Source organism: Nelumbo lutea, chromosome 3 (assembly GCF_056320005.1).
Source record: "Nelumbo lutea isolate HS-2025 chromosome 3, American lotus-T2T, whole genome shotgun sequence".
NCBI lineage: Eukaryota > Viridiplantae > Streptophyta > Magnoliopsida > Proteales > Nelumbonaceae > Nelumbo > Nelumbo lutea.
The window spans coordinates 25,837,435-25,861,562 of record NC_142686.1 but is presented as its reverse complement, the minus strand read 5'-3'; the positions used below and the strand labels follow the sequence as shown (position 1 = coordinate 25,861,562).

The window sequence follows — 24,128 nt, the reverse complement described above, 5'->3', positions numbered from 1 at the left end:
CCTAGTGACACTTTTCTTTACTATACCCCAAACCTACAAGTTGTTAGTGTAATTTAGTGGACACTCGGAGAAAGTTAAGAATTCCATGTTAGTGGTTTCCCTTTTCAAAGCAATATATTTCAACTATGCTTTACCTAATCAAATGTCTGGGCCCATTCCATATGCGCTTTCCACTAAGGACGTATTCTCCATTGTTCCTATTGACAACTAATTTCCACAAAATGCAGATACTCATTTGCCATTATTGTCTTGATTCCAAACTTTGGAGATCGTCTATTATTGGTAGATAAATTTTGGGAAAGGAATTTTCCATACTTAAGAAACAAATTACCATCTGATTTGATAAATTGGTGCTTTGGATTGATCCTTCTTAAAAAAAAAAAAAAAAGAAATAAAGTATCATCTTAATTCTTAATATTCCACCCCTTATTTTTATATCTTTTGAAGGGCTACACAACGAGGGTAGCCCATCCCCCAACCCAGGTGCAGGCGAAATTTGATCTCAAATCTTTTTCTATTTTGCTTACACATTGTTAGGCTGAGAAGTCATTTGAAAACGACTAGTGGCCGAACTGAAATTGTTATCGTTTTGTCTTTGAATAAATAAGTTTTTTTAAGGTGTTGGGATCTGAATGTCTGAGTCTAAAGTTGAATCGATTACCATATCTTTAAATATTTTTATTATTAGTTTATTTATCCACTAAAAGACAAAGAAATAAGTCATTTAATTCAGCAATTTAAGCCGTTATCAAATGGCCCTAATGAAAATGGACAATAAAGAGGAAAGGATTTCCATTTTGTTTTCAGATTGTAAAAATGCATCCTGCTTTAAATAAAAAAATAAAAACTTAAAAAAAATGACCATTTTGACAAATGCCACCCAAATTGCCCTGATCCAGTTTCCATTTTTATGTTTATGATTTGGTCACTGCTGAACTAGAACCAGCACAGCAAATAGATGGTGGAGATTGGTGCACGTGGAGACCTTTTAGCCCACCATTTGTAATGCCATGGTTGTATAAACTATTTTTTTCAGGTGACATCTGAGACTCACCAGCATCTAAGGGTGAGCAAAAAAAACCAAAAAAGCAAACCGATCAAAATCAAATAAAAAATTCGGTTAATTAAACCGGTCAGTTCGGTTTCAGTTCAATATTTAAAAAAACTGAAGATACCGATTCGGTTTCGATTAACCAAAATAGAAAATCGACAGTTAACTGAGTCGACTGATATACATACATTTATATATATTTTGTGTATATTTATATTTTTTATACATTATAAATTAATAAATATACATTATATAAATATATATTTATAATATACAATATATTATTTATTATTTAAAATATAATCTTATATATATTTATAGTATTTTATTATATATTTATATATTTTTCTATAATAAATATTGTAAATGATAAAAAACTGAAAAACCAACATACCGAATTGATGATTAACGGAACCGATCGACTTTGGTTTGATTTCGGTAACCCCGATTCGGTTTCAAAAATTAGCCCACGGTTTCAAAAATTAACCGAACCGTGAGCATCACATCCTTTTTCTTGTCTAATTTCTTATTATCTTACTGTGGGCCTTAGAGGTTTGAAACTGCTTCCTATATTGTCGTATTCACTATAAAGTAGCCCATCATATGATGTCAGTGCCCAGTGGCATTGCAGAGGGCCTCCTCTAGCACCCATCTCATCAGCTTTCCGTCGTGGGTTGCAAAGCCGGCCCAAATAGAAAAGTACAAAATCCACGGGGGATAACGTGACAAGTCCATGGACCAGGCCCACCGCGTAGTTATCACGACGGGGTATTTCCCGCCAGCCACAGTATTTCCTTATAAGAACAGGACTCCATTGTTAGATAGATTATTAGCAAACCAAAGTATACCAGGATTTGACACTGAGTGTGTGTGTGAGAGAGAGAGAAAGATGGAAGAAGGTCTGTTGTTGAAGAACAGAGGAGATGAAAAAGAGGCACTGAGATGGGGTCTTTTTGCAGAGGAAGTAAAGAATGTTGGTTACATAGCTGGGCCTATGGTGGTAGTGACCATTTCAGAATACCTGCAACAAGTCATCTCTGTAATGATGGTTGGACACCTCGGCGAACTCTCTTTGTCTAGTACCGCCATCGCCACTTCCCTTGCCGGTGTTACTGGATTTAGTCTGATTGTGAGTGAGTTTTCTTATCTAAATCAGAACCCATTTATCAGAAGTTCAATTTCAAGATATTCCTTAGAAAATTTATTAATAGGCGTTCTAATGGGCTTCTAATTATGAATATTAATGGGAAGAAGACATTTATTTTTTGTTAAAACTCTACTCCAAAGAATCACTATTTGAAGAATGAGTTTTGAGCCCAAAAGAATTATTTCCAGAAATTCTCATATATCCAAACTTAAAAAGGATTCTTATCACCACTTTATTCATCATAATTAATTCCCTGAAAGCATGTCAAACACAAACTAAGTTCACTCTGAACTCATCCTAGGTGACCCAAATGCAAGCATTGAAAGATCCTTAATCCATGCACCAACAATAATATAAGCCTTTCTGGTTAATCCTCACAAGGGTCAGTGGTCTGTTGTCATTTTATGATGCAGATTCAGTTTGACTTCGATGTTGACAAAATGAATTGCCTTCTCAATAGGATAAGAGTACAAGACCTACTATTGATCAATTCATTTGACTCATTAAGTTGCAGAGTATACTTGGAACTTTGGTGAGTCAAGGCCCAGTTGTTTGAGTGATTAACGGTTTGACAGTTTTCCATTTGACGAGCAGCTAGGAATGGCAAGTGCACTAGAAACTCTATGTGGGCAAGCCTATGGAGCACAACAATATCGACAGCTTGGAGTTCGAACTTATGGAGCCATAATTTCCCTCAATTTGGTCTGTTTCCCCATTGCTCTTGTATGGATTTCAATGGGAAAACTACTGCCTTTGATAGGCCAAGACCCTTCAATATCAATTGAAGCCGGGAAATTTGCCATCTGGCTCATACCTGCATTGTTTGCTTATGCAACCCTTCAACCATTGATTAGATACTTTCAGTCTCAGAGTTTGATATTTCCCCTGCTCCTGAGTTCCTGTACAAGCCTACTTCTCCATATTCCCCTTTGTTGGGTGTTGGTACTAAAGTCAGGATTAGGAAACTGCGGAGCTGCATTAGCAATCAGTCTATCATATTGGTTTAATGTCATCTTCCTTGGGTTGTACATGAAGTACTCTTCATCTTGTGATAAAACTAGAGTACCACTGTCAATGGAGGCGCTTCAAGGTGTCAGCCAGTTCTTCCGATTGGCGATCTCTTCAGCTGTAATGATCTGGTACTTCTCTTCACAATTTTCTTCAAAAAAAGGGGAAAGGACCGTCTGTTCTTGTACTTTCCTCCTCTCTTATAGTTTCTTCTGATTTCTTTATTTTCCTTTCATTGATTCTAGTCTTGATTGGTGGTCATTTGAGGTGCTTATCTTGTTGTCTGGGCTCTTATCAAATCCAGAACTTGAAACTTCAGTCCTTTCTATATGGTATGTTTTTTTTTTTTTTATCAGCTTCCATATGGCATGGTTATTTTCAGTACTTCATTTTCATCACCTTGAAGCCTTCTGGATGTGAAATAAGAACGGGACTTCAATCTTAAAACTTTTATTTTTTTTTTGTTTTTTATGGAGCAGTGGATTTTCCTTTTTTCTTTTTGGTACTTTTTATAGATGGAAGTGACCTAACATACTTTTAATCTTTGTGAACAGCCTCACTACCACCTCATTGCTCTATACCATACCATATGGCATAGGTGCTGCCGCAAGGTTTGACCCAAATCTGCCTTCTCATGCATGAAATTATGTATGTGAATAGATGCAGAATTTTTTTTGATAGGTTAGATGCAGAAGTTGATGAATATGCATATAATGATTTTGTATATACTATAATATAAAGATTGTATCGTGCATGTGATGGATGTAATAATGATGTGCATATATGATGGAACTGCTGACTGCGTATGTGTGCACGCCATGTGAATATGTATGACATTCATATATGACAGAGATGCATACTTATTGATGAAAGAAAATATCATCGAATCTGTAGCACTCGAGTTTCAAATGAACTGGGAGCTGGAAACCCACAGGCAGCCCAAGTTGCTGTCTATGTTGTGATGCTTCTTTCAGTGACAGAGGCGGTTATAGTAAGCATGGCCCTCTTTGCAGGCCGATATATTTTGGGTTATGCCTACAGCAATGAGAAGGAAGTAGTGAATTATGTCACAAAAATGGCACCTCTGTTTTGCCTCACAGTTATCATGGACAGCCTACAAGGAGTTCTCTCAGGTTGACTCCTATCTTTCTATATCCTTTTTGTTTTGCTTATGATATTAACAGTTCCTTCTTAAAATTTGTAGGTGTGGCTAGAGGATGTGGGTGGCAACACATAGGGGCCGTCATAAACTTGGGGGCTTTCTACCTTGTTGGAATTCCAGTAGCAGCTCTATTAGGTTTCTACATACATTTAAGAGGAGAAGGCCTCTGGATTGGAATACTGACTGGGTCTACTTTGCAATCAACCCTTCTTGCTCTCATAACAAGCTGTACAAACTGGAAAAAGCAGGTTATTAATCCACCCTTGTAGTTTTATGATCATATAGGTTAACCTATAGCTATCTATGTAATTTTGAATTGTTTTGTATTGATTCTGCAGGCACTCAAGGCCAGGGATAGGCTATTTGAGAATCAACAAAGATTGTATTGATGCAAATAAGAAGTTTTGATGATACCCAACTGTTGTCACTTAAGCATATGAGACAGTTGGCCTTTCTCCATAAATAATTACTGTAATTTGTTTAACTACCATTTCTGAGCCAAATATATTGGTAAATGGCATGTGAACCTCTGATCTTTTAGTGTTATGCCTTGAGATCAGGCTACTGGGATAGTATCTACATTTGCACCTAAAATTATATTGGTAATGTTGTTTCAATGCCTTTTGCAGGTAGTTGGTGGCAATTCTTGACCATATCCACCAATCGCCAAAAGAATCAATTTGGATCAGATAGAGCACATATGCTGATGGGATTTTTGGTTGGGAAAAAGTTACTACTCTAAGTTGTCTGATATTTTCTGGTTCACAGTAGGCCTGTTTCTTAGGAAGTTCAGATTGTTGTGTATTTTCAACCTGACATCACCCATTGCCACAAACCTACTCCTAGATGATAGGAGTTTAGCTATTCCATATAGCCATATCATCCAATTGATGGTTTGTGGTGTACAAAATCTTTGGGATACTCAACTGAACTAAACTTGGCCTTAACCCCAACTGTTTGCCGTCAGCTACATGAATACTGCCTGCCATTGTGCATTATCAAGAGCCAATTTTTACTGTATAATGTTAGAAATCTTGGACATAGAGGTTATAAATTGAATTCTTCAGATTTGTAAAATTCACAGGTTTTACATTATTGACTGAAGCATCTGTTTGTAGCCAGGATCTGTAGGTTCAAGTATTCTGAATGGTGAAGCTTAGATGATTGATCAAAAACCTATCCAAAATCTGTTTAATTAGGTCTAAATATTCTTCCTTTTCTTTTTCCCCCTCAGCAAACAAAAGGAAACTTTGTTGATGAAGGAATCAGAGATGAACCCAAGCTATTGATATTGAATTTGAAATAAAAAAAGATTAGTCCCAGGGAGCTTTTCTTGAAGGCTGTATCATAGGCTTTACAGTGTTCAGGGTGCCTTCAACCACAACAATCTTCATCCATCAAAAAAACAAACCATAACAATCTTCTGATATCTAAGTTCCTAATAGAGAACCAAAGATTCTTGGATAACAAGCCTCCACCGCCTTAACAGATTTGGAACTGGGGTGATTATGCATCAAAGCATACACTGCCAGCTCCCACCTTTTAATATGGTTTCAAAATTCAATGCGCCATGGATCCACATATAATACGATAGTAAGCATTATATTCTAAATAGGTAATTTGATCACAGCAGATCAGAAACTGTCCCATTAACAACCCTAACTGAAAGGGTTGTAACTTGAAAAGGTATTAAGAGATGGGTGGCTAAGTGAAGGATGATGAGATCTGGAGGGTTTAGAACTTAATTTTGATGTTAAATCCATGTCAACTATGGTTGCAAAAAATATGTGGTTTTCTCCAGTGTTGATATTTAGATCTCTTTCGCTCAAGTAGAATAGGATATTTCTATATTGTGGTTGGGTACAGAACATCAAAGAGTTGACTCATGAGCATGGTCACAAGAATGCTAAAGCTTACTGCCTACCAAAAAACTGCAGCAAGAGCTACACAGCCTACACCATCCATCCTCTTTGAGAGAAAATTAAAAGGAAAGGAAAAGAAAAAATACCAGACTTATAGTAACTAATTAAATATAAAAGAATATTGCAGCCAAGGAGTTCATGTCCAATCAACACTTGCATCTATCTACAGAGGCATCAAGGGATAACAGCCCAAAGAACAACGTAAAAGGTAAATTGATTATGATAATGAGATAGTGATGGAACAAACAACACCAAATGGAAATTTTAGGGTTATGACAGTTTAACTTGAGTGAATTTCATAAAATGGAAAAAGCATGTCAGCAACTCAACAAAATCATCCAAAACGATAAAATACTGTGATTATGGCAGTATAAGCTTGCCAGAATGCTTTCGACAGCATCAAAGCATATCTGATGAAACCCCCAGTCCTCATATAACTTGAGTGAATTTCAGGAAAATAAATACTTGGCCTTTCCTCAAGAGCTGAACCAACACCACCCAACTGCATCGTCTGCTACTTCTCCTTCACAAACCCAGCTCTTCCCTTGTTGATTTGCAGAGAACTGCATCTTTTCCATCTCGAATTCAGACGGCTAAAGCAGCAGTTATTGAGGCGCAGATGGCAGATGAGATATTATAGTCGGCGTCGGCGTGCTTGATGCTTCCCATATCAAATGAGATATCAACCGTCGAAATGGCATGTAGAGACACGGACAGGGAGAGAATGCTATCGAGAGACTATCTTGCCACGTGGCTAAAGTAGTATAATCTTTCGACTGGGGAGTACCGTAAGAGAACACGTGTACAAATTCTTTAGTCCATTTCCCGCTCATTATAGGGTTGTTCTGTTGGCTTGGTACGTTCTGAAACACAAAGAAAGAACTATGATTTTGCGTTCGGGAATGTGTATTTATGGTTCTGGAACCACACCATTGTTTCAGACTTTGGACTTCACAAAACCCTTGAGACAAGTCCTGTCTTCTTTATTGTCGAGCAGCCTCAGAACTCAGAAGCTCTTGCGCTGTCTTGCAACGACCACTTGCCCCTTAATCCGACCGCCGGAGCCACAAGACTCATAGCAGAAACTTTGATTTCTCCTCCTCCTCTCGAAGTACGTATTAATCACTCTTGTTGGATGTAATGTAATAGCTATTTTTTTGGTATAATGAGTTGATGACTGTTTTGTCTATATTGATCGGTCTTCTTGGTTTTGGATGCTTTACAGCACTAATCGCATACCGGTGGGCTTTGTTTCCTTCCCTTTTGCATTCTTCATGTTCTGTAACAATCAACTCTTGCGTTGTCTCACAATTTTTTTCCTATGTTCTTCATTGTTCTGTTTGCGTTACCTTTCATGCAGGCTTCAAATATTTTCTTTCATTCGATTACCTGCTAGGTAATGTGCACCAACCGTTTGCCCGATGCAACTGTGGGTGTTGAAGCCATTTCTGTTCTAATTATTGATATTTAAATTGTGAAGGATAAAGCCTTGACGTCCCTTTTTTTTGTGTATATGCACTTTATGTATAGGCATCTACTCAACTCAACTCAACAAATATATGACCCAACTGCGTGGGGTGGGCTTTTATGTATAAACGTCACCACTTGAAATGTAATTTATAAGTTCTTTAAGCAAAGAGAAATGAGAATAATGAAATTCAATTTGAATTGGAAATTCCTAAATTGTAAGAGCTATGAGAAGCCGCAAATACAGTTCTACTTAACAAAGCATTATTTCCAACTCATCTTCTTAAGGGTTTTGGCAAATATTTTTATAGAAGCATTAAGCCTTTATCCTTTCTTGGAATAGACTGTGCAAGGCAAGCTCAACAATTGGGGTGTTCAGTTGTTACTCGACTTTTAGAATTGATATTGTCAAGTATCTGTTTTCCCTTGTCATGTTAGCAGGTCTAATCCAGCACTCCTTGGCCTAAGATTATGAACAAGCTAAAAACTGGAGGCTATTCTGCACTTATATTTTACAAGTTCCATGAGTCATGGTCTGTTAGATTAGACCTGAAATTGGTAATATTTTTGTTTGGATCCAACCAATCATGAATCATTCTTGTGGAACCTCCATACAATCCTACCAGGAATCTGAGGTTGACTTGTCAGTCCCATATAAGATCATAGTTATTTAATCTCATGATGGATGGAGTTTCATATGACAGCCTAGATGTATTAGGAAACCATGTTTTGAACTAGTTCTATTTTCATGTGACTATTGAGTATTGAGATAATGATATTTTACATGTTATATATTATAGAAACATTATGTTTCTTATGTTTATTATCACATCATTGGACATCAGGGTATTTTGGTCATCGCATCTTATTTCATCAGTATAAATTCCAAAGAAGGAGGCAGTTGCTACACTTTTGGCCTTTCTCTACATTCTTTTCCCTCCTCTCTTCTCTTCTGTTTTTCTACTGTTGTAACCAAGTACAGATCTTTTCTTTTGTTTTTATTCAGCTAATTGGTATTAGAGCAGGTTTTCTAACCTTTATCATTAGACTCATGCAGACCTAGACCAGCCAGCTGCATGAGATAAGTAGAGGGTGGGTTTGATTTTTTGTTCGGCCTGGTTTTTAAAGCTTTTGGAGTTTTGATTGCTTTCTAAGGAGTAGTCTTGGAGTTCAGTCCAAAGGTGGAAACATGAGAGAAAGAAGCAAGTCGGTTTTTTTCTTAAAGGTGTTTTTCACATATTGTGTGTGGTGCAACGCCTAGGGTTTTCACATTTGTTACAACCTATTTTGGAGATTGACTATTGTTGTTGTGAGGTGTAGTTCAGAACACAAGAGGCACAAGCCTCCAAAGCACAAGGAGGCATAAGCTTTCTCAAGAGGAAGGAGGAGGAGGAGGAGGAGGAGTCATATTGTTTTTCTTGTATGAGGTATATGCTTCTTGTAGAAGGCATGTGAGGCATATGCCTCATGCACCTGAGGCATACACCTCAGAGGCATCAATGCCCCAACATGTGCCTCGGGGCATTTTGATGGTGCCTTGCATATGCCTCCCACATCTTTTAAAACATTGAGAGAGATTGACCTGGTGTTCTCTCTTTTTTCCTAGGCTGGAAGGAGGTTTAGTTGGGGTTTTGCTATTTATGGCTAGCTTGGATTGGTCAAGTGCCTTTTGGTTGATTACTTCTTATCTCTTGTTGAGATCAATCACTAGTAGGTGGGTTATATTTGACTTTGGAGAGATCGATTGGGTGTTCACCCTCTTCTCCAAGGCTATTTTTACCCTGTATGAGGCTTTAGGATAAGATGTAGAGAATGGATTTGCTTTGTTTGCATTTAGTGACTATTGTTTTTGGGTATTTGACTTGTGAAAATATTTTTTGTGAATTGTGGAGTCATATGGAGATGATTACAAGAAAGGGTCTTGGAGGTATGGGAGAAGCTAACAGCAATCAAATCACTACTGTAAGGCTTGATGGAATAAATTACTTGGAATGGGCTCAATTTGCTTGCTAGAATGGCTATTGGAGGAATTGTTATGCGACCACAGTCTTCATCCTATGACAAGCTACTCCTTTTTGAAGATATAACTGACCAAAATCAACACCCATTGTCTCAGTTTGTATCCATTGATGCAGAAACTACCCTAGCAGGAACCATGTAAAAGAAACAAAAATGAAACCACGATTGCAGTCCTCTTTTCAAGCCAATTCGTCCTTCCAATTCTCAAAGACGGGCAGAATAGAGCTTCTGAAAAGAGAAATGCATTCATAAATTTCCCTAGCCAACAATGGTGGTCTAAAGATGGGAGAACAGCTACTGGTTCTAGGAGACATCATAGATTGCATGGATTCTAAATTTTATTTTTTTAAGAGCATGGTAAAGTGCAGTGGATATCAGTTTTAGTTTGGTTAGGGTCCTAGTTTTGTTTATGTGAATATGTACTTCCTAGGTTTGGTGTCATGATGTTCAGATAAAAAGCTTAATTTTCAAGTTTTTTATAACATTGCTATTTACTTGAACTCCTCTGGCATAATATTGATGCTAGTTACAGTGTTATATTCAGATATATACTTAGTTTACTTGTCTTTGTTGCATATAAATCGGTCTCCCTTGTATTTGCCAAATAGCATGAGTGCTGGATGTGATATGCATGGTGGATCATATTATTGAATTGTGCATTCTTGTTTACTATTTCTTTTTATTACTTGGATGAAGCCATTTTTTCAGTGGTTGGGCAGTAGGGCCAGATGGTGTGGCAGTTATGGACTAGATTATTGGAATGTCAACAATTGTTATTTGCTCTTTTTGTTTTTTGGTTAGATTTGTTCCATCTCTCAGAATATGTTTTATTTGTGTGGTTGTCAAGTAGCTGGGCTAGTGGTCTTGAGGGCCATGAGGTTTATGATCTTAAGGTTCATGTCCAAAAATATCATACATGAAGCTGTCTCCCATATACAGGATGGAATCCCAACCTATACAAGTTAATGATGACAGTAGGCAAAATGAGATCACCACATGGACGGATGCTGAGGAGAAGTGTTTTATTGATTTGATGGTCCAACAAGTAAAGGCAAATAACAGGCCCACTTCTTCCTTTGACACTAACGGATGGAATTTTATCATGGAGAACTTTAACAAAATCAACAAAAAAGCCTACAACAAAGAGCAGTTCGAAAATAAGTATCATCAGTTAAAAAAGATGCACAACAACTACTGCTCCCTTACTAATCATACAGGAGTCACAGTAGATCCTCAAACAAAGAGGATAACAGCAAATGAGTGTGTCTGGGATCACCTCTATTTGGTAAGTTTTCTAAAATGTTTTTTAGATGCATTGCGCTTCATTTTACATCAATTGAAATGCTATTTCTCAAATGCAGAAGTACAGTTGGGTCGAACAAATGAAGAAAAAGGGATGCCCACATTTAGAGGAGTTAGATTTTATTCTCAGAGATAAGTGCAGCTGGAGAGATGGCATTTGGGAACAAGGAGCTGGAACATGTTTCAGAGGCACAAGATCTATGGGATAGTTGGACACCAGATGACACACAAAGTGAATCAACTGCCCAGTCTCCACTATCCAGTGATTGTCAAATCATAAAGAAAACTGAGCACTCTTCCAATATAATATTTTATGCCTTGCAAACATGGACAGAGTTGAACAAGAGCAAGTTAAAGTTGTATAATCTGAAAATTGAAGAAATAATGGAGGCTAGGCAACAAATGCAATCTAAGAGGGATACTTCTGTTACTAGGTGCATGGAAGTTAATGAGATTTACGTGCGTAATGGGATTGGGATAGAACAGGTGATGGCAACGTTCAAACCATTCAGAGATGAGTATTTGAGGGAGATATTCCTAGCCATGTCTCCTGATTTGCAAGTGGACTGGCTAAAACATCTTTAGGAAAAGGTAAATAGAAGATGACAGATGGAAGACACGGCTAGAGTAGATGCATTGGTTCTTATTTTATATTTTATTTTTTCTAATTCAAGTTAGTGGACTTGTATATGAAGTTGATGCTGTCTTTGCAGATTGCACTGCGTTACTATTGTTTCATGAAATTTTGTGTTGGGATACATTAGTCAATTCTTAGTTTCAAGCAATTAATGGATTACCCATGTTGTCTTTAATATGAATATTAAGGCTGCATTTGGCATTCCTTATTTTAAGGACTCATCTCCTTTTCCAGTCGCAGTTAAAACTTAAAGTGTTCCTGTGAACACTGAATTTTTAACTTCCAAAAGGAGATAAGTTCTTAAAAGAAGGAATGCCAAATGCAGCCTTAATGTAGTTCATAGCTGTTTGTATATCACAATATGCCCATGTATGTCAGAAGGTTGATACAAAACCACTTGAATCATCAGATGATGAGCAACTTTCTTTGATTTTACAATAGAAGTAATGAACTATCATGATACATACTTGAGAAAACAACCCTATTGCGCATCTTTGGTGAGTGGACGTATTTGTTATATAGATATGCTAGATGACTTAAAAGTTAAAAACACCCTGATAAGGTTTGTAATGCATTTACACTAAATTGCTATTGTTTCAAAAATATTACAAGCTTTCTAAATTGGGTTATTGCAAAATAGCGGCAGAGAGAGAGAGAGAGAGAGAGAGAGAGAGAGCCCATCAAACTGGATTTTCCAACTCTAATGTAGAAATGCGTACCCCCCCCCCCCCCGCCCCAAAAAAAAAAAAAAAAAAAAAAAAAAAACTCTAATGTGGAAATGGAACTGCTTACCCCAAAGGCCCAACTTCTGCAACTCTTCATATCGTGCTTTGAGACTGGGATCCCTCGGTACTTAACCCCTTCAAATTTAAAATAATGTTCAATCCAAGCCCACCCGAGTTATATATACCCTTTGAGACTGGACCCAGGCCCTTGGGTTGCACCATTAATTTTTGTTGCAGTTTTGTCAGGTCAGAACACCGACTAATCACTCTACCATAGCGGCATACCCCCCAAAAATAATCACATTGCAAAAGGTCCAAACTTAAATGCGAAGATTTTAGGCTTTTAGCTGGATCTACAAGCTAAGATATTGAGCAATATAATAGAATCATCAACAATCATTTAATTGCAGCAAAGAAGAAAAAGAAGAACAACAACAACCATTTAATGGGCCCTATTTAAGAGATTGGATATGTGCCTAAATCAGCATAGTTTGATTGTTTTTGGCCATTTGATTAGCATTTAAGTTTTAGAGATTGTAATAAATTATTCTCCACTGTCAAAATAACCACATTTAATTGTTAATCTGTGGGTCTATATAATCTATGAAGTAGGACCTATTTAATGGTTGGTCTTGGTCCTCTATTACCCATCTGACTTCATGCTTAAGGGCTTGAACCAAAAGTCATCAATTTTTATCTAAGTTTTCTGCAACATCACTGTAACATTTGAAAAGAAAAACAGAGGAAGAAAAGGCGGTATGATGACACAGAGAGTGAGAATTGCACGAGTAAACTTTGTGAGCCCTGCATGTTCATCACTCAAATCTTTAAAAAGCAAATAAGACCCCTGCGAAGCCAACAAACAAGTAATAAACACAAAAAGCTGCTTACATGGTTATTCAGGGCGACCATCCCCCAAAAAAGGTCCATTCCATTCTCTAAATTAAGGCTATATTTGGTTTGAAGGAAAAGGTAGGGAAAGGAAGAGAAAGATAGGGAAATCCATACAAGGCTTGTAAAGGTTTCCCTACCTTTTCCTTCCTTTCCCTACCTTTTCCTTCAAACCAAACATAACCTAATCTTTATGCATCACTAGCTAATGTTGTTTTTCGTGATTTATGGGGTAGTGACATTTTGCCCCCTTTTCTTTGTGATGAAGACCCACTGAACTTTTGGATTTCATCACTTTTCCTCCCGCAGTTGACTTGATGTTATATTCCTTTAGCTTGCGTTTAGTTGTGGTGTAAATTTATTGCACTGATGCAAACTATGGTAGTGCCGTAGTGCATATGATTTGAGTGTGAATTTTGATTTATTTTTGTTTCAAATTTTATCTTATTTTGTTTGATTACAATACAAATAACATAAAATAAAACCTGAAGCAAAATAAAGTAAACCTCAAAAAAAAAAGTTACACTCTTTACTAAATTTCTCTTTTCCTTTCTCACCTTGGGAGCATTATTGGTTTTACTAGTTAAGGGCAATGACAAATCCACTATATCGTTCTCCACAAGCCTAATGATGTATGTGTGTTTGCTTTCAATGTAAAAAGGGTTAAAAGCAATAGTTTTGTGGTTAGGAGGGTGGAAATATAGGTGGAAGTATTCAGTAAAATAATTTTCTACCCGTCTTAATTAAATCAAAGCCTCGTTTATTGTACATAAGGTTGTGTTTGGAAATGATGCAAATGGAATGTAAATCCCGATTCAGGGTAAATTTACACTCTGGTTCACTTTTCCTTCTGTTTGACAACATTACATTTATGCATTGACAAATGACAGAAAACACATTTTCCAATGCATATTTACATTGATAATAAAATGTAAAAGTACATCAATAAAAAAGAAGTAAATTTGCGTTCAAATGGGCTTTTGATAAAAAAAGAAAGCATATGTTTTATTGGAATTTGTATTTGCATCCATTACAGCTAAAAGTCTGTTTGGTAAGAAGGTAAATTTGTCAGTGCAAAACTAACCCAACTTTGAAATTTATATGAACCATTTTACACTCTACATATTTGCATCTGCACTTATTTGCATCATTTCCAAACACAACATAAGGTAAACTAAATGCTTTTTTCTTAAAAATTGGAATAGTAAAAACATACAAAAGGAAATCAACTTCAGTGCTCACAAGATCGTGCTCGCACAGTCCCTCAGCCTTGTATTGGGAATATCTCTCCATGAAAAAAAGCATACAAATATGGAGATATTCCCAATGTACAGTAAAAGGTTGTACGAACAGTGTGAACATAGTCTTGTAAGCATTGAACCCTATCTCACACAAAAAGAACCTAAAACAATTGCAATTAAAAAAACGCTCCAAATTCCTTCTCCCCATGTACAATGCATCAACTCACTTATCCCTTGGGTTTCTCGCCTGTGATTTAAAGGGTTGTGGCTGGAAAGGCTCTTAAGGCTTCATTTGTTTGCAATGCAATTTCATGGTTCAAAAGTATGGAAATTCATTTTCTTTCAATGTAAAAAAGGGTTAAAAACAATAGTTTTGTGGTTAGAAGGGTGGAAATATAGTTGGAACTTGGAACTTTGGAAGAATTCAATGAAATAATTTTCTTCCCCTCTTAATTAAATCAAAGCCTCATTTGTTGTACATAAGGTGAAGTAATATAAATGTTTTTTCCTTGAAAACTATGGAATAATAAAAACACAAAAAAAAAAATCCAAACTTTTTATTGTTATAGGTCTTACTTTGTACTTTGCATAAAGGGTAGGGGCAAAAAAAATAGGGAAAGTTCCCGATCAGTAATACCCTATACTTTAGCTCAAGTGACAATTTGGTCCATGAACTTTAAAATGCGATAATCCAATATCTAAACTTTCAAAATGTGATAATCTAGTACCCGAACTTTCAAAATGTGACAATCCAGTACCTGTCGTTAAGTGACATTTGAAAAATCAAAAATACCCTTTGAATGCCATCTAATTCTCTTTATCAACTATCCAAACGTTGACAAAAAACGGAAGTCCCAAATCCTAACCTCTTCTATTCAAAAAAGTTGGTGATTGTTTAGAAAATCTAGAATTTGGGACTGCTCATTTTATTGTCAATGTTTAGATAGTTGATAAAGAGAATTAGAAGGCATTTTCAGGGCATTTTCTATTTTTCAAATGTCACTCAACGGCTGATTAATGGACTGGTTAACGGAAGGTATTAGATTGTCACATTTTGAAAGTTCAGATATTGAATTGTCGCATTTTAAAATTTGGGGACCAAATTTTCACTCGAGCCAAAGTACAAATATTGATCAAGAATTTTCTCAAAAAAAAATACATGGTTTGAAATAGTAAGAAATGATTCAAACGTTCATAATTTAACAATAGATAAGGCACTAAATATAATAGTATAATGAAACAGAACTCATATAACTGACCCACATGGTTGAGATAAGTATTACATGATGATACTTTGTTTTGTTTGTTTGCAGTGAAAATAAAGTAAAATAGAGCCTGGCAAAAAAATATAAAATAAAACCCAAAATAAAAATGAACCCATTTGCACTTCCATACATTTGTACCGGTACGAATGAAATTGAATGCAAACAAAAATAGCCTAAAAGGAGGATCAGAAATTGTCCAAACTCTCAAACAATGACTAATCATTTGATCAAATAGACATTTACGTCAAGTTCTCATTGGTCTGCATGAACCTCTCTAGGCCAGTTAGTAATTTACATGACTGCTTACTTAACCTTATTCTCATGGCAATCGGCAAGATATGTAATTAAGAAAGTAGGGTTTCAATGCATTAATGATGTTTTGTAGTTGGAGGGTCTATAATTTTGCCAAATAAGGTCAAAGGTTTTGGTGAGATGCTTCCATCATTTGTATTTATTAATTCCATGAAAGAGAGCATCAATCAATAAAATGATGCCAAACCTCATTAGAAAAAATAGGGAATCTGAGTACTGATGAAACCTCCATTAACAATTAGAACCACTTCATTATTTAAAAGCATAAACTAAGGCCGTAACAAAGTAAGAAGATAATATTCAAAGAGAAAATTGTCTTCTTCCATCATTCAACCCACCACACAAAAGCAGAAAAGCTGAAAGAGAGGGCGTGACTATTGTTAGGATGTCAAGGTCGACCAACAACTTGTTTGGAGACCACAACTCAACTGTGTGGATAGTCCACTAAGAAATGAGGTTATGATCGGCATCCTATCATTGATATATCCGGCTCAAGGTAGCTCCGTAGGTAGAGCTTTCAATGGGTTGGGACAGGGTGGACCAGTCCTGAACCGATTATTAATCGGTTTTAATTTATAAGACAGAATCAGAATTGAACCAATTACCAATCAGGACAATCGCGTCTGATCCAGATTACATATTTGACATTTATGATTACTCTTGATAATAACAATTTAGAACTTCATTTTATTATAATATAATTTTAATAAAATTGACGTAAAATAATAAACTTTTTATATGTTGATAAAACAAATGCTTTTATTATATACTGTCCATGAATTCACTCTTTTAGACATTGATGAAGCATAACAAATATTAAAAAAAAAAACAGAAGAGTTAAATTCCGATCCAATTATTAATTTGGACACAAACCACAAAACCAGAAGTGACATAATTGATTTGATCGGTTTGGTTCGAATGGGTAAACCCAACCCATTGACAGCTTTATATGTTGATATTACATGCCGGTTCTCTTGGAGGGGTTGAGATTTGAGAACCCAAAATCGAAAACCCAACACCCATATCATGATCTGGCTAATTTTTAAGCCAGATTTGGAGTAGAAGAATTACCACAGAAAAAAATGGCGTTATTTGCTGATTGAGTTAAGAACAGACGTAGCTCTTTTCAAGTGTCTTGTCCCCAACAGTCCACTATCATGTATGTTTCGTTACCTAAAGGTATTATATTATGATAATTACTGAAACAATAACTTCAAATTCTCCTTTGCATCTAGTTGGCCGATCCCTTTCAAGCTCTGAGAGGATATCATACCCGATTAGAAGAAATATCACTAATAGTAAAAGAAAAAACAAAAATGAAGAAACAAATAGATGGCCGGATTAGTGGTCAATCATCAATCCTTTTCAACCTATTTTATCAAACTACATACAAAACAAACAAATTTAATCAATTAATGGGGAGAGCATTCAATAATATTGAACTACACTTCACCTTCTCCAAAGGCAGCTCAGCCCAAGTTACAGTACATATCATAGAGATACTTAATTAAAGCTTAACATTTGGCTCTTGGGTCTTGAAAAGAAGGTAGAGAGCTTCTACTCTCTCTCTCTCTCTCTCTCTCTCTCTCTCTCCATGTCCAAAGAGAAAGCATTTCTCGACAAGCTGGCGCTCCAGCAGAACCCAGGAGTACTTACTGGGGTGGTAGAGAAGGTGACATACAACGCCATATTTGCTAAAAGCTTCAGCCGGTATGAACAGAAGAAGTTGGGATATGGGGCGTTGGCTGGATGTTTGATCATTGCTTTCAGCCTCTGCACTGTTTTTAAGTCCTGTATAGGTCCTCTACCAATTTGTAAGTTCTAATTTTCTGTTTTTGCTCATTATATATACGCATGGAAATATAATCGATCGAATACAAACCCATTTAAATCCAAGCTTTTGAGTTGTACGAACCCAATTTGAAGGACACAGCGTATATATCAACTGGTTATTAATTGCTGTTTGTGATAGCATCGCAAAGCTTTTCTTACTTTCATTTCTTCTACAACTGCAGTTAAATTGCGCCTGTCAATGGATGATGGTCTAAATGTTCTCTCAGTTGTGGATATGAGCAGGTTTCAGCCAAGAGGTATGGAAACGGTTGTAATAATTTTTTAACACCCATGCAAATAATAATTAAGCATGAATATTAACTCAACTGAGTCGACCCAGTTCCCTGTGAGCTGACATCATTCACAAGACAAAACTTTTGCTTGTCTGTTTTTCTTAGGTGGGATTAGGAAATGACGCTTTTGGCCCTAAAGTTTGTTCGAACTAATCAAAAGAAAATTAAAAAAGAAAAGCAAATGCTGATTTTGCCCTGGGTTTTGTTTCTTAATGTGAGAACTGCTGGCAGTATTTTCAAAAAAAAAAAAAACTGGGGTCAATGCCATTTGACCATTCCCAAATGAAAATATGAACAATTCTTATGGAAAATCATTAATAAAATAAAGCAGTTGCCAAGGGTATTTTCGAAATAAAAAAACCTGGGCCCATAGCCTCTCACATTTTCTACTCGTTTTAAAAGTCACACGATCATTAATTCCCATACGAAAATATATACAAACTAAAAAGGTCAATTAATTAGGTGGTGTTTTAGTAATGCGGTAAATTATAGATAATTACGTAAAATTATAGGGGTGTATAAAATAAAAAATAAATGACCAAAAATTAAAGAACCAAACCCCAATTGAGCTGACTCATTGAGTTAGGTGGGTTAAACTAAGGTTGATATTATTCTGTTCTGCCTTCTATTCTGGTGAAATTGGAGTTTTAAACTGTACATTACTTGAGCCATGATTTTTCTTCTCCATTGTGAAGTTGCAGAGAAAGAGAGGATAGAAGAGACTAAGATAATGTGCAATGTGTCGGAACCCAGATCGGATTTCTGTGAGGTCGCCGGAGATGTTAGAATCCTTGGGAATTCCTCCACCATCTTCTCTGTTTCATCCCAAATGGGTATTGTGGGGAGAAATGAATCGTGGACTATCCAACCTTATGCGAGGAAGACAGACGAAGTTGCCATGAGAAACGTTACCAAATTGTCGGTGAGATCGCTTGTCGGCCATGAAGAAGCTCCTCGGTGCACTCTAAATCACAGAGTTCCGGCCATAGTTTTCTCCACAGCAGGATACACGGGCAATAACTTCCATGAGTTCACCGACACACTGATTCCTCTTTTTATAACTTCCCACCAGTTTCATGGAGAAGTTCAGTTTCTCGTAACAGATTATAGATCCTCCTGGGTGAATAAGTACCAAGTAATACTGAACCAGCTCTCTAGATATGAGATCATCAATATGGATAAAGACGACCATCAAATCCATTGCTTCCCATATCTGGTTGTGGGTCTCAAGTGTCACAAGGAGTTCAGCATTGATCCATCAAAATCTCCAGATCGGTACTCCATGATGGACTTCACACAGTTCTTAAGGAGCTCCTACTCCTTGAAGAGAGCAACAGTGAGCAGGATTAAAGATAAGCAGCCTAGGCTTCTTGTCATATCAAGGAAGAGAACTCGATCATTTGCAAATATAGGAGAAATAGCCAATATGTCTACAAGCTTGGGGTATGAAGTAATTGTAGCAGAGGCAACATCGAGTCTGTCTCAATTTGCAGAGATGGTGAACTCTTGTGATGTGTTGATGGGGGTTCATGGTGCTGGACTCACTAACATGGTTTTTCTTCCTACTAACGCAATAATAATCCAAATTGTTCCTTTTGGTTTAGACTGGTTGGCTAAAATTGACTTTGGAAAGCCTGCCTTAGATATGAAACTAAGGTACTTGGAATATAAGATTAAGGAAGAGGAGAGCTCTCTAATAGAACAGTACCCACCTGATCATGCAGTCTTTAGAGACCCCTTTTCAGTTCATAGGAATAATTGGCCCTTACTTAGGGCTTTATACTTGGATAGCCAAAATGTCAAGCTTGATGTAAGCAGGTTTAAACCCACATTACTAAAAGCCCTTGAGCTTCTCTATGATCAGTAGAGTTGGTGGAGTTTTATGGAACACACTCAAAGTCTACTTTGGTGTAAATCTATATATATATCCACATTTATATATATATATATATATATATATACATCTCATTGTTGGCATCTGTTTGTCTTTCATAATTATTGGGTATCTTGGGTAGCTTAGCTTTAGCCTATACATGAATTCTTTAACAAATTTAACAAATTAAATAGGAATGAAGCTATATAAATATTGATGCATTGCATGATTAATTTGATTTTTCTTTATCCAAGTGATTGATGTGCATATATAGGTTGGTTAATTTCCTCTCACGTTTGAGAATGAAATGAAATTTGTTTCCTCTAGAGCCTAGGGCCCAACCAAGATTCAAAGTATCACAACATATTGGTGCATTCCATACGATATTCAGATCTAGTCCCAACAGCCATTGCAAACTGCATGGGAAGCATCTCCCTCGTCCTTTATAGTGAGATATTCCCAATGTACAGCTGCAATAGCCGTTGGGACTGGTTGTTGGGACCCTATATTGGGACCAAATCCGGACTCTAAATACTAGGAGTTAGGACATGTAACTACTTTGAAGGTTCATGCCCTTCCTAAAGATGTCCTGGCGGGATTCTTGAAAATTAAAATTAAAAAAAAAAAAATCTCTAAGAGTATTGCCCCTTTTGAATCACACAATATTCCTAAAACACGGCAGAAATGTACTGTGGGACGTTGTGGGGCACCCCCTTGTGGGGCGCAGATGTAATCTCACAATATGCAATGCTTGCATATATTAATAGATGAACCTTCCAACCCCACATCTCTTTCTCTCTCTCGCATGGTGTATATTTACTATTTAGGGCTGTGAAAAAGCACCAAAGTCATTTGTAGTGGGTATGAATGGGCTATAAGATATCCCCTATTTTAAAGGGTAGCTTTCCATGGGGGTCCTCTTAGCATAAGGAGCCATGAGGTATACCCACTAAGCTAGTGTCCATATAGGCCCGCAACTCAAAGGATACCACTTTAAATAATACTTCACAAAAAAATGTCATCAACATGATAATATGATCACAATAATTAAAAAAAAAGGTGGTGGAAAAGATAGTATTAGAGCTTAGAAACAATTTAAAATTAGCTGGATGACAGTTAATTAATTAATCTCGTTAGTGCCCTCACTAGTTGTTTCAATTATGACCTGTTAGATTAGATGGTGAGTATCAAATATCAATCCTCTAGGTGTCACACATAGAGCTGAGGAGAGGTCACCTCAAGGTTGTGCTAAACAAGGCGACTTCGATTGTAACTTGCATGTTCTTAACAACTAATGATATTATGCAGTAGACGACTAAGAAAAATCACTATGTTAGGTACCTTTTCACACCCGCGATCATGTTGTTGTCAATTTTCTCTTTGATAATACGAAAGAAGCCCATTAAAGGGTTATTCACTTGCCAGGTATTTGGCACCAATGCCGTTTTCTCGGAAAATGGCGTTACATCTGCACTACATCAGAAATTTGTTTTTTGGAAAAGCTTCTGCTGTTTGTTTAGCCGTTTTTTAGAAAAATATTTTCTCAGATCATGCCTTAGAAATTGGGAGAGGTGTGGTCTGAGAAAATATCGTTTCTGAAGTTTTCCCATTTTTTCCTACTATTGCTAGTTTCAGCATGTTGATATGGCATTGAAAAAATGTATATGGCAGCAACAGCAATTGTATCAAATAAAAAACCTGAGAAAATGTTATGTTTATACAACACTGTTTTCTAAAAAAACATCTCTGAAGAAACAACATTAATCCCAAACACCACTTTAGATACTCACTATAATTTCACTTACTTATTAAAATCAATCATCTAATTTACTTATTGATGGTCGTATGACTTTAAAATGGTCACATGACCAGTTCCCATATCATCCTTTTTAAAACCAAAACCATTCCCCCACATAATAAATTGGTTTGGATAAACCTGATATTATTATTGAAATTAAAAACCCCGGACCTCATATCTTTTTGTGTTTCTACTCATTTTAAGAGGTCACGTGACCATTCTCAGATGAAAATACAAACTGTTCTTGAGGGAATGTCAATCAAGTATAGCGCTCGTAAATTATAGGGGTGATTTAGTAGTATGTAAATTAGATAATAGGTTTCAGCAATTGAAGTTATAGGGGTGTCCAAGTAAATGACCCTGGGCTAAGGCATAATTTTTGGAAATTTCATCCATTTCAAAGCCAAAATTCAAAATGAATTAAAAAAATAAAAATTTAGGAAAATCTTTTTTGACAAATTGTTCATCAATGCTTATAATAGAATCATAACTTGGTTTAATGTTAAAATAAGGAGTTCAAATCTGCGCCCCACCAGCTCTCGCCCCACAAATATCCCACATGTCGAACGTCCGCCATCTGTCTCTAGATCGACTTGGACTCCGCAGCGGAGGAATTCGACGGAGGTTCCAACGGAATATTCCTTCCCAACCGAGAAACCACTGGTTTCTGTAAGGTTTGGTCGGAAAATCGTCAGAGGTAGCCCTGAAGGTATTACTACACTCTCACTCTTTCTCTCTCTGATCTCATTGTCCATATATTATAAAGATAAGATTTTTAGCGAGAAGGTAACATGTACCGGCCTTCTTGGTGCACGTTATCAGAAGCCCATTTTCTTTGTTTATAATTTGCATCAATTTCCTCGGCGGTGGAAGGAGATTTTCCCGTCGTAGTGCCGTGAACCCGGCTGGCCGCCCGGCGGGAATGCTTCTGGTTTCTTTTCTTTTTCAGTTTTTGCTACTTTGTTTTTAATTTCTTTTCGTTTTTCATAATTTATGGACATTATATGTGATGAGAAAAAAACTGCGTTTATTTGCCGCTAAAATCTATGGAGAAATATAAAGATTCCAATTTCCAATTACATAGTTCTGGCACTGTTCGATCAAGACAAATGCGTGAACAGAGATCGCAATTTATAGAGAAAAAGTTCATAGAAATGTATTTGGGAAAATATTAACATTCCGATGGCATTGTTTACTGTGACTACTGATTAGGTGGAAGGGCATTACGAGTGGCGAAGCCGAAACGAAACGATACGCTGGAGAACACGTGGAAGATGATAACGGCCGGCCGGCCGATGCCACTGACGAGGCATCTGAAGAAGTCGGAGACGTGGGAAACACACGGTCGCCACAGCAACCCGAGCCAGGGAACGCAAGAGCCAACCCCCGCTAAAGTGAAGAAAGCAGAGACGTTCAGGGACCATACTAATCTGGAGACGTCGCTGAGTCCGTCCTCGGGTGGTTCGGGGAAGCTTCGGAAAGTACCATCGCTGAGTCAAGACGAGCTGAACCGGCGGGTGGAAGCGTTTATAAAGAAATTCAATGAAGAGATGAGGTTAGAGAGGCAGGAGTCGTTGAATCAATACAGGGAGATGATTAACCGTGGAATTGATGAAACGCGATCCGGCCGATCTTAGCTGTCAACGATCTTGCTTCCAAACTGGGTAGCAGGGAACCTGGGCTTGGAGCGTCGAGGTGCCGACCTCGCAGGTGAGGTTCCCGACCCGCCTGCGAGTTGTGAGGCGGGGATGATATTTTTCTCTCTTCGGCATGAGGACGAGGCCTGGCTGTTAGGGGAGTTCTGGGGCTGGGAGGCCTTTCCCTGGTTGGGGCGTCCATCCTGCGGGGAGACCTTGACCGGCCTCGGAGCGGGGTGGCAAGGTGGAAGTAGTGGTTGGTTCAGTGGCAGTTGGGGGAACTGCTGTTGATAGTGATACTGGGAGATGTTGTGCAGTACTTGGTGTTGGTGAAGCTGGTGTTGCTGGAACTGTTGCATTTGGGCTTGCATTGCCCGCATGCACTGCATCAGGTCGTCCAACCATTTTTGGCTGGCTGCCAGGGGGACGGCAGTCGGTTCAGTAAAGGTTGTCTCAATAGGGGGAGGAAAGGGGATGCTTGTGGTAGGAAGGTTTACGAGCGCCACTGCTTGTGGCGCGTTCAAGCTGGGGATTCCATCCACCGA

General features: G+C 37.3%; 3 protein-coding genes across 8 annotated transcripts; all 3 read left to right on the top strand.

Moving 5' to 3' along the window:
* The first annotated feature begins 1,880 nt into the window (after positions 1-1,880).
* LOC148863755 (protein DETOXIFICATION 12-like) lies at positions 1,881-5,472 on the top strand. 5 transcript variants are annotated; one of them, XR_016109558.1, is made up of 8 exons: positions 1,881-2,180; positions 2,793-3,337; positions 3,452-3,538; positions 3,761-3,817; positions 4,101-4,339; positions 4,411-4,616; positions 4,707-4,839; positions 4,998-5,472. XR_016109558.1 is itself a non-coding variant. In XM_088976243.1 (7 exons), exons 1-7 carry the CDS (start codon positions 1,941-1,943, stop codon positions 4,755-4,757), a joined length of 1,425 nt encoding a protein of 474 aa, XP_088832369.1. In that variant the 5' UTR covers positions 1,881-1,940; the 3' UTR covers positions 4,758-5,472. The 5 variants fall into 5 exon arrangements, 1 of the variants encoding a protein (XP_088832369.1); XR_016109557.1 differs by having other exon boundaries at positions 4,707-4,878; XR_016109559.1 differs by having other exon boundaries at positions 2,049-2,184; positions 4,707-4,878.
* A 12,212-nt stretch (positions 5,473-17,684) lies between these two features.
* On the top strand, positions 17,685-20,249 carry LOC148863754 (alpha-1,3-arabinosyltransferase XAT2-like). Of its 2 annotated transcripts, none has more exons than XM_088979754.1 (3): positions 17,685-17,963; positions 18,165-18,239; positions 18,977-20,249. In XM_088979754.1, the coding sequence occupies exons 1-3, from the start codon at positions 17,744-17,746 to the stop codon at positions 20,140-20,142; spliced, it is 1,461 nt and encodes a 486-aa protein (XP_088835880.1). In that variant the 5' UTR covers positions 17,685-17,743; the 3' UTR covers positions 20,143-20,249. The 2 variants fall into 2 exon arrangements, with proteins under 2 accessions (XP_088835880.1, XP_088835879.1); XM_088979753.1 differs by having other exon boundaries at positions 17,686-17,963; positions 18,971-20,249.
* A 1,355-nt stretch (positions 20,250-21,604) lies between these two features.
* Positions 21,605-23,583, top strand: LOC148863753 (uncharacterized). The gene is made up of 4 exons (XM_088976279.1): positions 21,605-21,658; positions 21,778-21,830; positions 22,429-22,655; positions 23,159-23,583. The coding sequence occupies exons 1-4, from the start codon at positions 21,605-21,607 to the stop codon at positions 23,581-23,583; spliced, it is 759 nt and encodes a 252-aa protein (XP_088832405.1).
* Positions 23,584-24,128: the final 545 nt, after the last annotated feature.